Below are 15,430 nucleotides of genomic sequence, written 5' to 3' on the forward strand. Positions count from 1 at the left end.
CTTCGGTTATAAGTGTGCGACAGTGTGTGGAAATGCACTGTGTGTGAGGATGGAAAAGCAATGTACCCTTTTGAGAGCATCGTGGACATAGAATTGTACAAGGCTAACTTAAAGCCGGATTTTTGTCATATCAGTCAGGTTGTAGCGGTTCTTCATACATGTTTGCAAACTGGTATTACCTTGCGCTCAGGCTCGCGTGTAAAAAAGCTTTGGGACGCCCTTGTGCTTTTACTTTTCATATTTCCGCGAATTATCCCTTAGGGTTCGTTTTGTTTGTTTTGTAACCGCGCGTGGCCGATATCGGTTTCTTATCTGGCTTTCAACAGGAGCGCCCGTTTGCTCTTTTTGTCGTACGTCCCGTCGGGCAATATTGTTTGATATAGAAAGGGTGCCACCTTGTCGCTAACTTGATTTTTTGTTTATTCGATAATGTTCTCGATCCTATTTCCATGGATCTGAAATTAATAACATTCCAAAAGTAATTCATGCATAGCAAACGCCGCGCAACTCACTTTATCGACGTTCATCTGTTCACGTCACACTGCGGACTGCTTCTTCGATGTTTGTGTTTCATTCTAGTCTTTTGTAGTGCAGTAGATCGCTGGCTCTCTGCGTTCAGAAAAGCTTTGCGTCGTTCCTGGCTACGTGGCAATATTCTGTTTCCTCCGTGTGCTGCACATCGCAGCGCGAAAAAATAAATTTTTGTACGCTAGACCACGCTCTTTTGTCTCCCTTCGTAACATTGACATTTTTTTTTTTGCGTGTGATAAAATCAGTTTCATTGTTCTTTTTTCGCTTCCTGTTTTTGCAAGGATTGCAAAGCGTGGAAGCAGAAAGACACGTGGTGCAACATATATCTCTTCGTGTTTTGATCCTTCGCGTTTCTGCAGCGTTTTTAGATGTTCTCAAGTATGTACCCACTCATCGAAACGACAATACTATTGGGCTATCTCTTTTAGCGTTCTCTGCATTCCAGAGCAATCAACGGATTCATTAAGCGTAGTCTGAACGACGCGTACTTGGTTTCTTTCATTTTTTTTTTTTTTACTGTATTATCGCTAGGCCCGCAGCAGTCCGTGACTACACAGCTACCGTATGTGTGGTATTTACAACTTCGCTTTAAGAAAAGAAGCAATATAGATGTAAAAATCCGTAAACACGACGGCGCAGCGCTTGTGCCAGAGCACACAGAAGCCGTTGCCGTTCGCGGCCGAAGTCTACGGTAACTTACTTCGAAAAATAAAACCCCATTGAAGGCAGGTGATAAACACAATAACTGGACTATTCATCGCTAACTACTACGAAAAAAAAACACACTTAGTTAGCGCGCAGACACCAAAATCAGCGAGCGTTTGCACGCCAAGAGCTGGCCAATACGCCGCACGCGCGGCGGCAGGATGACCTTCGTGCGGCGGTGGCGCCTGTAGTGGCGCGCGCGGTCCCTATATGAAGCGAGCGCCGAAGTTTCGTGACCAGTAAAGCATTGAAGGACTCTGGTAATGTTAAGGATGCTGACGATGATGATGATGAACCAAGACACTAAATTTAGACGCCCGCAACACTCAACCCGCCTTTGTGGACTCGGGAAGATGAGCAGCGTTACTGCACGGCGAAATAACGCTCGAAAACGCAAAAAATAAAACAAAATGGCCGCGTATCTGCTCTCTTCGCTGTAGATATCGTTGAAAGACGATAGTCCTCTGTCGCTCCGGCCACATGAATGCTTTTATTCTTCTCTTCGCCCCCATCTCTCATGTCCTTCCCCGCCCTTTAAATCATTTCACAACAAACACAAAAGAGGTTTGCTACAGTCAATTCAACTCACTCGCTGGGAGGAGGTGTTGCTGCGAAGACTTCGTGTTGCTGTAGCCCTCTCTCCCAGTGTTACCCTACTGTGGCCACCATGCCACCATGCCCCGTTCGCACAGAACTGCCCCTTCTGCACACGGCTCCTGCCGAAGAGAGAGAGAGAGAGAGAGAGAGAGAGAGAGAGAGAGAGAGAGAGAGAGAGAGAGAGAGAGAGAGAGAGAGAGAGAGAGAGATTTTTTTTTCCCCAGAAAGCCACAAGGAGAAGGAGTGGGATTTCCCTAGCTTCCCTTCTTTTCACTCGTCGTCCAGGAGTCCTTGACCTCTGGCGGCTTCTTCAACTTTTTGGATCAGTAGTTGCTGTAGTAGTTCTTCGGAGCTGAGCAGCGCCGTCTCCCATTGCTCCTCATTAAAGATGTTTATTCTTTGTGTGTCTTTTTTGCTTTTCTCTGCATGCCCATATTATGTGTTTGAGGTCTGCTCTTTGGCCGCATGTCTTGCAAAGATCGCTGACTGCCTAAGATGCGGACACAGAACACGTGCTGTGGACGTGCCCTTCGTTGGAATTGCGGCCACAACAGGACAGCTTCGAGGCACAGGCCTCCACTTGGGCAGACCACGTGACCTCCATCGGTGGATGCGGGGACCCCACCACCGCTCCCTCCTTGCGTTTCTCCGCGAAACTGGAGTTAACTTATACCTGTAATGCAGCCTTTATGCCATCGCGTATACTATCCATATAAAATTATTCCGCGTTCCACTGCTCCCGCCATCTAAGGTCACCTTTTGTTTCTGCTGAACTTGAAACACTGCCACGAGGCCCAGGCTCGCTCGAACGCTTTTTGTATTTTCGGGTCAAAACATTTTTTTCCAGGGTGCATTTTTTATCTCCTAATGCAGAAACCAAACATCCATGTATATTTAGTTAAACTAACAGTGCGAATACCACTTATGTATTGCCTTATTCCCTCAAATATGCCTGATGTTTTATTTTTACTTAGCAATGCTGGCAAGTAGTCTTTTCGGATTAAGCGGTTTGGAAAAGTTTCGCCTGCACAGATTTTTCGTCCGAAAATTCTTTTAACTTTCTGACGAAAGACGGAATTGAGGGACAGGCAGACACAAACATATTGAATTTAAGTAGATCAAGAAATTCTATCGTCTTTAAGAAACACTTACGCACTGAGACTGAGTGCCGGTGTGTCCTGTGCCGCGTTCCCTTCCATTATTATTATTTTTTTTTTTTTGCGCTACACGAAGTCATGGATTACCGCTACCAACTAGCCCGAACCCAAACACTGGTAAGCTATATTCAAAATTATACTCATTTTTGCGCTTGCAAGAATTGAGCGTTTTTTTTTTTCTATGACGTACGTTTAGCGCGTTTTGGTTACCGTCGTCCTTTCCCACAATAGTGTCATTATACGTCGACTCTCGTGGGTATGCAAATGTGCGATGTCGGTCTTGCAGAGTTAAATCTATGCTGGCGGTGATGTCTTACCTTCTTCCCTTCTGCTTATTTACGAACGTCTTGGAGTGCTGAGGTACGCTGTGTGACACGGGCGTACGACGGATGGGAAGAACAAGAGAATACGTGGGGAAACGCAGCTACACGCTTCAAAAACCACCTAGACCATTGCCAAGATTTGCTGAACCTTATTTATGTAGATTTATTCCTTCGCCCGAGTTGACGTTGTATCTACCCGCCATACTGCACTATCTCACAATGTATATGACCTTCGAGAACCTAGAACCATGATCGATCCCTCCCCAACTTAGTAGGCGTGCTTTAATATGGAAGAATGGTGACAAGAACGCCACTGACTTTGCCAGTGCTTTTGTCTTTTGGGGGCACGAAGCTAGGCCACTGCCATGGGGATGCTTGTCACGTCATCCATTCCTTCATTTCAGAGACGGCTCGTCTGCCTTGCTAAAACGATTCCGATCAGGCTCTCTCGTTCCTTTTTCTTTTTCTATTTCTCTCTTCAACCTGCGTGCAATTTTTTTTCTTCAACTGTACTATTTTGCCTTATCTGGTTCTTTTTAATGAAACAAAAAATCTTCTTGGCCAATCCCCCTCAGTGGGTATGCGCCGCATTATGTGCCACCACCACCACCGCCACGGCGATGCGGCGCGTTCTCGCGCGTGGGCTCGCGGTGAAGAGGACGAAGCGGGGCGGGCCGGCCGAGCGGTTATTCGATCACCAGTGCGGAAGAACCCCCAGTGGTTTAGCCGCCGGGTGGTCGCCCAAGACCCGCGCGCCTCCCAAACACCGAGCGAGAAGTCCACCAGCCGCTGAGAATGCCTCACGGGCTCCGGGCATCGACGCGGCCGCGGAAGCAGTGACCTTCACGGGCGGGTGGCAGCTGAACACCCCGCCACCATAAGACTCGCTGGTCTCCGCATGGCGTGAGCTGTGTGCCTCTCCGCGTCGTTGCCCCAAGGATTTAAGGCATGGAGTCCAACAACGAAGACAGCTCCTCGGAAGACGAATACCCCACCAGCGCTCGCGAGTCGCCCGAGCCAAGCCCTAGATGCAGCCTCTGCCAGACCACCTCAAGCTCAGCCAGGCCGCTGGACTGCTCGCACGGCTTCTGCATCCCGTGCCTTCTGGAGATATACACAGGGGGCGCGATCCACTGCCCGCTCTGTCAGCGCGGCAGCGACGATCAGCCGGAACGTCCAGCGACGCCCCCGTCAGAGTACGACGTCCCCTCCAGCCCGGGAGCTGGCGCCCGAGACGGCGCCACCCTTCGCTGCACCAGTTGCAACAGCGAGCAGAACAGCGCCGTGGCTCGGTGCTTCGACTGCGCCGACCTGCTCTGCATCAACTGCGCAATGGCCCATTACTTCATGCGCTTCTTCGAGAGCCACCGGTTCGTCCCGCTGGAGGAACAGCAGCCGGCTCACTCGCACCCCCGCCCAGCGATGTCGACATCCCTCTGCGGCTGCTGCAACCGGCCGTTGTGCGAGGTTTGTGCCCTGCGACAGGAACAGCGAAGGGCGGCGCATCGCCCGGCGCCACCGCCTACCCCCCGGCGCACGGAAACACCGCCAAGCGATCTGGGGCATTGGCGCGGTCAGAGGCTCGACTTGGAAGCTGCCCTCAGGGCCTTGCGGCACATGGCTGCGGGTTTGGAGGCCCAGTACGGACGAGCGAGGGAGAGGGTGGACGACGCGTACGAATTCTATCTGTCCGTGCTGGAGGAACGCCGGCAGGCCGTAGTGGACGACCTGGACAGCGCGTACGAAGCCAGCATGACCGCGCTTGAACGGAATCGGCAGCGGGAGGAACGCAGAGCCTCGGGAATGGCTCACTTGCGCACCATTCTTGGGGCGCTGTTGCAGGACGCGGAGGCTCGAGCACTGGACGAGTGGATCGAGACCCATTTCCAGGAGATGCTGGCGGTCCAGCAAGAGGGACACCCTGTAAGCACCAACGTCGAGTTTGTTTCGAATCACCAAGCGATCCCTGTTGTTGTTGCGAATACGTTTGGCTACGTCGACGGCGGCGAAGATTCGGAGCAAGATCCCCAGCATCCGCCCGTCGCTGTCGCCGCATCCGGCCCGGCGCAGCACGGGTCCACGAGGCACGAGAATGACCGCTCTGCACCAGTGCGTCCACCAGGCCTCTTCGGGTCAAGCCTTCCTTCGAACTACCTCAACCCCGCCGAGTTGCCGAGCGGAAGCGGCGACGCTCCCCGCGACGTCGTAGACCGTGATCTCCAAGGTGCTTGCGCACCGCCGCTGCCCAATGCCCGATCCGAAACTCTCAACCTGCTTGTCGAGCGCCAGAAGATGACGTACTTCTGCACGCTAGGTGACTTCGGAGGAGCCGTGGAGGCTCCATTCACGGAGCCGTCCGGCGTCGCCGTCACCGACAATAACGACATCGTGGTCGCCGATTCGCACAACCAGTGCATCCAGATCTTCGACCGGCAGTGCCGGTTCAAGCGCCAGTTTGGCGAGTACGGCAATCGCGACGGACAGCTGCTGTACCCCAACCGAGTGGCGGTGGCGCCCCGAACGGGCGACATCGTCGTCACCGAACGCTCGCCGGCCCACCAGATCCAGGTCTACACCCGCGACGGCCAGTTCGTGCGCCAGTTCGGCGCCACCATCTTGCAGCACCCGCGTGGCATCGCGGTCGACAACCGTGGCAGGATGGTGGTGGTGGAGAGCAAGGTGATGCGAATCACCGTCTTCGACCCCACCGGCTGCGTGCTGCGCAAGTTCCGGTGTTGCGACCACCTCGACTTCCCCATCGGAGTAGCTGTGAACGACCGCGAGGAGGTCTTCATCGCGGACAACAGGGCGCACTGCGTCAAGGTCTTCAGCTACGACGGCGCCTTCGTGCGCCAGATCGGCGGAGAGGGAATAACGGACTATCCCATCGCGGTGTGCATCAACGAGCGCGGAGAGGTGGTTGTGGCGGACAACCACAACAACTTCCACATCACGGTGTTCACGCAGGATGGCCGGCTCGTGAACGCTCTCGAGTCCATGACGAAGCACGCGCAGTGCTCCGACATCGCGCTCATGGACGACGGCTCCGTAGTGTTGGCCAGCAAGGACAACCGCTTGTACGTCTACCGCTACGTGCAGCCGTCTGCCTCGTTTCGTTCCCGTCTGGACAGTCTCTAACTTGTGCCGTGGCTTTTGTCCCTTGGTTAACATTCGGTTATGCAGTTGTTGCTTTTCTTCTCTAAAATGGACTGACGGAAGTAGCTGGAAGGGGCGGGAAAAGGAAGTACCGTTCTTGTTTTAAAAGGGGGCTAAGGGTATGCGTTTGTTAGCTTTTCGCACCAGAGGAAATGCCCGCTTGCATTTTCTCGTGTCGTTATCAACGGAGGTCACTCCGGTGTTAGGACTGAGTTTTCCTTTTTTTTTTCTTTTTGCCAAAAATCTTGCACCGCCGGCTGTTCATTCCAGAACCGGCTTCCGACTCATCTCGTGCAAGTTGTTCCAAGGCTCGCGTCAACTGTTACTTCCTCCTCAGGCACTAAAAGAAAAGCACTTTTCTGAACAACCAAACTGCTGCACTGGTGTCTCCTGTCAAACGTTGTGGCTCAGTGGCTAAGGCGTTGAGCTGCTGAGCACGAGGTCGCGGGTTCGATTCCCGGCCGCGGCGGCCGCTTTGCTGATGGAGGCGAGAAGCAAAAAATTTCCCCGCATTTCCCCGAGGGGAAGAATGTGAAAGTGCGAATGCAGGAGTTGAATTTGCGCGGTTCGGTAATGTTCGCGAAAGAGAGATCACACACACACAAGTACAAAGAAAGAAAGATGCATTTATTCACAGACACCTATTTGTGTTGTCGTTGTACTTGATTGCTGGAGCGGATCTCAGCTTTGAAATTTCGTGTCAGTACTCCTTTAAGCGGGTGCATTAGCCCTTCTCACGCCCGATTCCTGGCCAATCCCCCACGTGGGTATGTGCCATGTCAGCGGCCAGGCAGCGCGCGCCCATCTCCCCCCGTTGCCAAGGAAGACGAGGAGATTCCTGGCCAATCTCCCACGTGGGTATGTGCCATCTCCCCCCCGTTGCCAAGGAAGACGAGGAGCGCGCGCACCCGCGGCTGTTGCTATGTGGACGGACGGCGGTCAACGGAATTCAGGGTCGCTTATAAAGTGCATTCGCACTTAAAAATTCCCTCGCACTTCCACGAGGGGGAGAGTGTGTAAGTGCGAATGCACGGTTGTTGATTGCGCGATTACGGTGGATATCGTGATCTTGGAGTGGAGAGGAGGCGCCCAACACCCGCAGTCACTGAGCGGAGAGAGGAGGGGGAGAGTAGCGCCCGCCGTTACGGCGAGGGCTACACGAGCGCCCTCACGAGTCGGAATGCGGAGCGCCCGCTACGCGAGCGAGAGCTCTCCCGCCCGAAGTGGAGAGGAGGCGCCCAACACCCGCAGTCACTGAGCGGAGAGAGGAGGAGGAGAGTAGCGCGCGCCCATCTCCCCCCGTTGCTAGGGAAGACGAGGAGGAAGACGAGGAGCGCGCGCACCCGCAGCTGTTGCTATGCGGACTACGGCGGCGGACGATTCAGGCTCGCTTAAGAAGTGCATTCGCACTTAAAACGCCCAAGTGTACGAGATTTGGGCGCACGTTAAAGATCCCCAGGTGGTCAAAATTAATCCGGAGCCCTCCATAACGGCGCGCCTCCATCGCCTGCGTTGCGTCGGCGCTTTGAACCCTACAATCAATCAATGCTGTCAAAAGTTGCATAACGCATTAAAGTGCAGCTACAGATATCGAGAAATGTAGCGAAAATGTTCCGCTTCAATGTTCTGCACCTTCTATCCTCCCACCTATTACGAAGCAAATGAATATTCCCAGCCTTAGCAAGGCAGAAGAGGCTAATATGCGCGTTGGGAATGTAGCACACACCACGAACCTGGGTAAATTCAATGGCTGCCGTATCCAAAACGTTAAAAAAGTGATTTACGATGAGCCCTGTAGTGAGCGAAAATGGAAACGCCGATTTCCCGCACCATGTCCGTAGCCAAGTCAAGACGAGAGCGGCCGCGACTAGACAAGATCATCATCATTCTCATTATCATCACCACCCGTCTATCTACGCTCACTGCAGGGAAAAGGCCTCTCCCATTAATCTCCAATTGTCCCGGTCCTGTGCTAACTGCGACCAATTAATCCCCGCAGACTTCTTGATCTCATCTGCCCATCTAACTTTCTGCACCCCCCCCCCCCCACCCCTGCCACGTTTGGCTTCTCTAGGGATCCACTATGTTACCCTTAATGACCAACGGTTATCTTGCCTTCGCATTACATGCCCTGCCCACGTCCATTCTTCTTCTTAATTTCTACTAATATGTCCTTAACACGCGTTTGTTCCCTGACCCACTCCGCTCTCTTCTTGTCCCTTAATGTTACACCCATCATCTTCCGTTCCATTGCCCGCTGAGTCGTCCTCAATTTAAGTTGAACCCTCTTAGTGAGCCTCCAAGTTTCTGCCCCGACCATGGCCCCGACCTCGACAGACAAGACCAAGTTCTCCTCAATCAGCCAGTCCAGAAAAGTTCGTGGACAATCCAGGACTGCTCTCGCTATAGAAATTCTATTGGCAAAAAAAATTGAAACTACGGCTGTTCTGGGCAGTCGAAAATGACCAATCGAAGAGATGGTGGTGGCAAGCTTTAGTGAGAAGGAAGGTCAGTAGCCAACGGGAGTAGGACAGTAAGGTATAGCGTAAATTCAGCCTGCATGGTTTCAGTCCGTATACGTGGCCGCCTTTACAGTAAAAACACTTGATAACTTCATCGTAGAAAGGTAAAAAGCGGGCACAGGTTGTGATGTATAGACCACAGCTGCATGGCGCGTATACTAGGCCACCTCTGTGGCATAAATGATTATGTTGAATGCGACGTCGGTTGATAGTGCTGTTGTATCTATGTAAGTTTGTGTCATGGCAAGCGCTTGACCTCCAGACGGGATTGCGACTTCCCCTTCTCTGGTCCGGTGTGACTCCCTGCGTTTATATGGCTGTTTCGCGGCCAGAGTTCACCCAGCTCTGCACCCGAGTTCACCCAGCTCTGCACCCACTGCACCCGATAAGTGGAAGTGCGCACTGGTGCGGTGCGCCGTCGCCAAACGGCAATGAAAAGGACGGGGGATAGAACGTCGCCCCCACCTGTGTTCCGGCTGCCACTGCATGCCTATCACGGGTTCGTGCCCTGTGGCCGCGTATCATGTTGGTCTGCAGCACTTGTTTTTGTTTGCCGCGGCCTCGAGCGGTATGTCCCGTCATGGAGAAGGAGTGAAGAGTGGTACACAGCCCACTCTGAACTACCTTCAAGGAAGGTGAAGCACGGTGCGTCGCACTTTTTGGCGCGAAAGTAGGATTTATTTTTTATGTACTTGTCTATCTGCATCGACATTTATAGTATTACTGTGGAAGGGGGGTATACATAAAAAATTCAATGCAAGCAAAAAAGAACAGAGGTTAGCAATGTACAATGTACACTAATACACGCACGCACGCATTTTCGCAAAGCCTTCAGAAACGCTTCGTTGTCAACAGTGCCGACTGTTGTAGCAGGTAGGACGCTCCATTACTGAATAGTCTTGGGGAAATAGGATAACTTAACCGAGTCAGTTTTGCTCCGTTATTCGCGTATTTTATGGTTGTGGTCGAGTCGCTGCGATATGTAATGCGGTAAAGGTTAAGCATTTCTCACAGGGTGTCCCGACCACGACCGGCTTATTAGACAGCGACCTGTCCACGCGCGCCGATTCCGCGTACGGAATTTGTTATTGCTTGTTTAAGTTTTTTTGTTCTTTCCAACGCAACTGCACCGGCTGACTCTGTATTTGATCCTCACTTTTCCGCTGTATACGCGTTTGCTCGGCCTGCCGTTGTTAATTGTTATTTCGTCTTTTACTGGTCTGCAGATTCACACTGCAGGAAGTGCGCGCCTTCTGTGGGATCAGCGGTGTGCTCAAATGAAAGTCTTTTAACGCCAAGATGTTACTTGGGTAGGCTGGCGAATGCACGCATCCAGCCAGCGGCCACCGAACGCTCACCCACCCGAACGGTCATCGTCCACAAAAAAACTTTCACAGCTGCTACCCTGTTCTAACGCGTTCTCCATGGCATCCCGTGCGTTTGATAGCGCGCGGGCATCATAAAGAACGAACCAAAAAGAAATATTCAGCGTGTTTCGTTCGATAGCAAGGAACAGAAAAAAATGAACAGGAAGCACTTTGTGCGCACGTTACTCATGGTGCATCAAAAGCAAAATGAAGAACAGGAAGAAACAGTCGGCGCGCAGTCAATTCCCGTTGGCTTACGACGCATAGCACATATATATATATTGCCGTGAACCATACATTGGGTTTGTTTATTTGTGTTTTGCTTTTACCGCCCGGCTGCGCCGGTCTGTGTTATCTCTGCGCCAAGGGAAGCGCGTGTTCCATTCTTTCTTTCTGTGCCGCGTGTGTTATCTGTTGTGATAGGGAGAGCATTCCGATCTAACGTGAACAGCCCAGAATAATCTTCTTGGATCTGCTATATATGTTCTCGATGTGAATCGACGTTTCGAGAACCACGCGCCCCGAAAGATAAAAAGCCTGCAGTGCGGACGCCGGAGCATTCGATTCGACGACACTCGCCTGTGCAAGTCACTTTGTTGACCGCTGCTTCGCCGCCTCTGTATTCTTTTGAGTTGTTAGGGGAGCACAAGTTCGCTCCAATAAACGTGTTTCTCATTCAAGACAACTGCATCGCCCTTGTCTTCGTGACATCAGGCGGAGGTGCTGGGTACGCACCCTTCATGCCCACTACAACCTCGAAAAGCCGCCAAGCCAGTCCAACAAGAGCCAGCCCCCGCCTGCAAGATTTACCACCCGAGTTCGGTCTACTACTGGAGAAGACGAAGAAGAAAGACGTCGCAACCAGCACCATGCTCAACCAAGCCAATCCTCCTGTCGTTCTGCAGCAGCCGCGGGAACCGCCATCATGCCGAGGAGCCCCCGCAGAAGACCCAGAAGCATGGACCAACACGCGCTTCCCTTGGCGCAGAGATAACACAGACCGGCGCAGCCGGGCGGTAAAAAAAGCAAAACACAAATAAACAAACCCAATGTATGGTTCGTGGCAATATATATATATATATATATAAAAACTAGCGCGCACGCATCAATTCCCCGCACAGTCTTGGTTTGCCTTCAGCTTCCGAGGCTGTGTATACTGATTCTTGAAAAAGCAGCTGCAGTGAGACTGATGCCGAGGTTGTATGTATCAGCAAGGAGACCCCGCGACATACTCAGCACAAAAAAAAAAAAAAAAAAAAAAGAAACGCGTTCGCCAAAGAATATACTGAAAGATCCGGCAATATTTTTGCACACCTTACTTTCAGTGAACATATCGTACGCGATGGTGTTTGTTGCGTACAGCTGAGCAAGCCCAGCAAGGCGCACGGGAAAGGGAATTTTTTTCATTAGGTTCCGATCTTGTCGGTACGGGAAGAGTGCACTCAAAAAGATATCCCGAAGAAAACTGGTTCTCAGCCCCAGCATCTACCTGGGACGGCTGCTGTACCCGAGTTTGCCATTTGTATGGCGTGTAAACCACCCCGACGGAGCTCCTACAAGCGTGGCAGCCCAGTTACGGTGAAAATGCCGCAGTCGCTGGAAAGGTTGACGTTGATTAATGCTCCCTTCGCTTTTTCCCGCAAGAATTACGGCGCTTCCACGCACACAATGGCGCTGTTTGGGTGTTTATACAAATTCGAGCCCTCCCTGTGAACTTTTGCACGTGCATAGACGAGCTTCGCGTCAAAAGAAAGCTCCTCGACGTAATGCGAAAGTCCACAAAGTTTTCGCACGTTGTAAAGAATGCCAGTCGAGCAGATGCTTATGGCGACACTGGGGTTTACTTGTGTGCGTTAGCTGACGTTTGCTTAGCTAAGGAACGGTTCTAGATTTACCCGTGAATTCTCGTGGCTGGCCGGTAGTGATCGGAACAATCGGCATTGATTGGTACGACCACTACATTTTATGCGAGCAGTCGCCGGCCCCACTGCGAGCGAAGCGACGCTAGTTTAGAAATTGAACTTAGCCTTAACTGACGGAGCGCGCCGTCCCTACACGGCAATTTTTTTAAAGACGATTCTTTCTTGGGCTACTTAAACCCAGAAATTTTGGTCTGTCTGTATGTCTGTCTGTGACTCGATTCAGCCTACCGGCCAAAGTAAAACAATGCCTGCGCAATAGTCTTATATAGTCACAGCTAAATGTGCCCGTCTAAGTCCGGTGTAATGTTCATACTTGTCAATATTGTTGAAGAACAACAAGACATTACGCATATATAAGACAAAAAATTAATACAGAAGTAATATTTGCAGCGTTCCTTTATAAAAAATCGTACAAGTTTGATTTTCGCAAGATTAAATACTCCATCAACTGAAGAAAAAATATATCACTCCGCCGTCGCCTGCTGTCGCCCGCGCCATGTAGCTTCTGGCGGCATTTGAAGAAATCAAGTGGCAAGAGTTACGAAAGGTTCCACTAGATAGGTTCCACGTTCAGCTTGGAACGCACGTGGACTAGGGAAACGCGGTTCTATAAACGTTGAAGTAGGGCGCCTCGATTAACGCGCGGCTTCGCCGAACGGCAGCGTTGGCATCGAGACACCCGGTTTGGAGCAGTGGAACGTGGGAAATTTAAAATGATTTAAGCAAACCTTTGGTGTCTTTACCTTGGGAGGAGCTCGACGCAACAGGAACATGAGAGGGGAGCGGGAAAGCGAAGGGAGGTATTTACTTGGCAAAAGTCGATAAAGACTATCGTCTTTTGACGACATTTGCAACGAAAGGAGCAGATATGCGGCCAATTTTTTTGGCACGCTGGCTTCCATTGTCGCCAGCTGTGATGGGCAGGTCGCTATCTATAAAGCAGGTCGTGGTCCCAACTTGGCTGTAGTAAATGTTATGAAATCTTTTTTCTTAGCTCTAGCGATTTCCACCTGAAGACTGTGTTAAACTCGTCATATTTTGACGGATCTCGTAATTTCCAGGAACATAACGAGCTCCTGTAGTTCATACCACAAGCTAGGTGCAACACTGTGAAGGCTACATTGTTGTCAACAATGCGCGCACCAATGCTCCGTGAAGGCGGTCCTGAAAGCAACGCTCGTAACGCTGCCATGAGGTCCAAGCTTGGCGCCTGCTGTCTTTGTAATTTTGAGTCAAAGGATTGTTTTCAACGCATATTTTTTTTATTTTCTATTGAAAATATAAGCAGACATTCATTTTCAATTAAAAGAGCACGGCGAGTTCCAGTTGTGAAGTGATGTTCTGCCTCAAATATGCATGTTTTCATGAACTGTGTTTCTCGATGTAGTGGTCTAGAAAAGTTTCGCCTATATAAACTTACCGTTTAAGTGTATTCCCAAACTTTTGGCCACTAAGCTGAATCAAGGGATATGCAGACAGACAGGTCCCAATTTTAGGGCTTAAGTAGCATTAAAAAAAGAATATATTTTAAAAGCTGTGCAGCTAGGGGCTTTTCGACTCGGTATTCATGGTGTGCTAAACCAGCTGCATGTTCCAGCTGGCCATCAATGTCTTTGCGCGGTGGCAGAGCCGCAGGAGTCATGCCAACTTGCGAAGGTGGATGACCAGCGAAGTTGAGGTGACACAAAATTTAAACAAGGGTACGAACTCGGGGCGACGATAGCTTTTTTTCCTGCTACTGGAGTCGAACTCGCGGAATGATCCCGGCCCTTACCATTGCACGCGGGCAACGTACTGCCATGAAAATATGAGGAGACGCCAACGCCAACAGCTCGTGCAGCGCCGTTGTCGCGTGCGCGTCTTCTCTTTTACTTGCCTGCCCAGAGCAGCTATGAGCGGTTCCTGGGCAGCCAAAAACTGCTCGAATACGGAGCTGCTTGGAGCTTCTCAGAACTGCTCTGAGCAGGCAAATGAATGGCCAAAAGTTTCTCCCTCAGCGAACAAGGGCTCCTTCGGTACCACGCGAAGAAACAGACACGCAGGGACGCCTTGCGCTTTAGAGACACGTGAAACCTCGTAACTGTGCTCCAGCATAAAAGAGTTCCACCACCTAGGTGCCACACGTCGAAATATCCTTGCTGATGCAAGTGGCCATGTTTGAAAAACGTCACCTTGAGGAGGCCTGAATGGGGCGTGTATAACCAACTGCGGTGGGCGTTGTAGCAGCCCGGCCATACGCTTCTCTTGAGATTAGCTTTGACTGAACCAGCGGCTCAGCCCCAATGGCCTGGAAGTAATTCCTTGGGTTAATTCCTGAGCATAAGCCATAGATTGAAGCCTAAACGTATGCTGGGATATTTCTAACAACTGAGCTATTATAGACTAATGCCCCAGTTCTTTTGAGGTGCGGGGCTGGGGGGGAGGGGGGTTTGCAAATCGAAAAGGTGGCTCCCCTCCTCCTTACTTCAACACCCTCTCCCTTCGACCATCCGATCACCTCCGGCACTTCATATTTTAATATAACATGGTGTACGCACAAAGTTTGGTGAACACTTTTCTATATATGGACACAGCTGGTGCGATACAAGCACCTTACAGCGCGGCTCTGTAGCTCATGTGCACCGACTGCTTTTTCAGCGAGACAGCATTCACACGAGGGAAGCTCAGGGCCAAGACATCAAAGTCTCATTGTGAACTTCTCACACGCACACTGACCATTTGTTTCATGCAGTTTTACTTCTTTTCTTGCTGTTGGCTAGAATTGCAATCTACAAGCATTTCCACAAGGGGGTGTGAAATCAAGCTGGCGTCTCCTCAAGCAGATGGGGTTATGCGTGGTCTGCGGAAAAGAAGCAAAAACTATGCGGCACATAGTTTCGGAATGCGAGTGTATCTATCCAAATCTACATGTGGGAAATATTCGGCTTCCAGAAGCCCTAGGATTTAAGGGTAGCACAGAGGGAGTTAACTTCAAGGCTGTCCAGGCAACGAAGAGAAGATTAGAATGCTGGCAGATGAAAAACAGAGTGGAATATTGCCTAGGACAGCTACCACCTGTAATAGAAAAAATAAGTATTTTGCACCTGCCCTAAGAGCAGCGCTAGTATTAAACGAAGCGTATAAAACATAGATGTATTAATTTTATTTTTT

At 50.9% G+C, this 15,430-nt stretch overlaps 2 protein-coding genes across 2 annotated transcripts in view; both read left to right on the top strand.

Annotated features, from left to right (window-relative positions):
* LOC144162599 (uncharacterized) overlaps nucleotides 1-15,430 on the top strand; it is a 149,668-nt gene that overhangs the window by 16,110 nt on the left and 118,128 nt on the right. The window lies entirely within an intron of this gene.
* Nucleotides 4,262-6,615, top strand: LOC144161586 (B-box type zinc finger protein ncl-1-like). The gene has a single exon (XM_077692230.1). It carries the CDS (start codon nucleotides 4,262-4,264, stop codon nucleotides 6,449-6,451), a length of 2,190 nt encoding a protein of 729 aa, XP_077548356.1. The 3' UTR covers nucleotides 6,452-6,615.

This window comes from Haemaphysalis longicornis, unplaced genomic scaffold (genome assembly GCF_048455015.1).
Source record: "Haemaphysalis longicornis isolate Haplotype H1 unplaced genomic scaffold, Haemaphysalis longicornis Haplotype H1 scaffold_12, whole genome shotgun sequence".
Lineage (NCBI taxonomy): Eukaryota > Metazoa > Arthropoda > Arachnida > Ixodida > Ixodidae > Haemaphysalis > Haemaphysalis longicornis.

Bases quoted from the DNA above. Each gene is read 5' to 3' on its own strand.
- LOC144161586 (XM_077692230.1), top strand. From the start codon at position 4,262: ATGGAGTCCAACAACGAAGACAGCTCCTCGGAAGACGAATACCCCACC.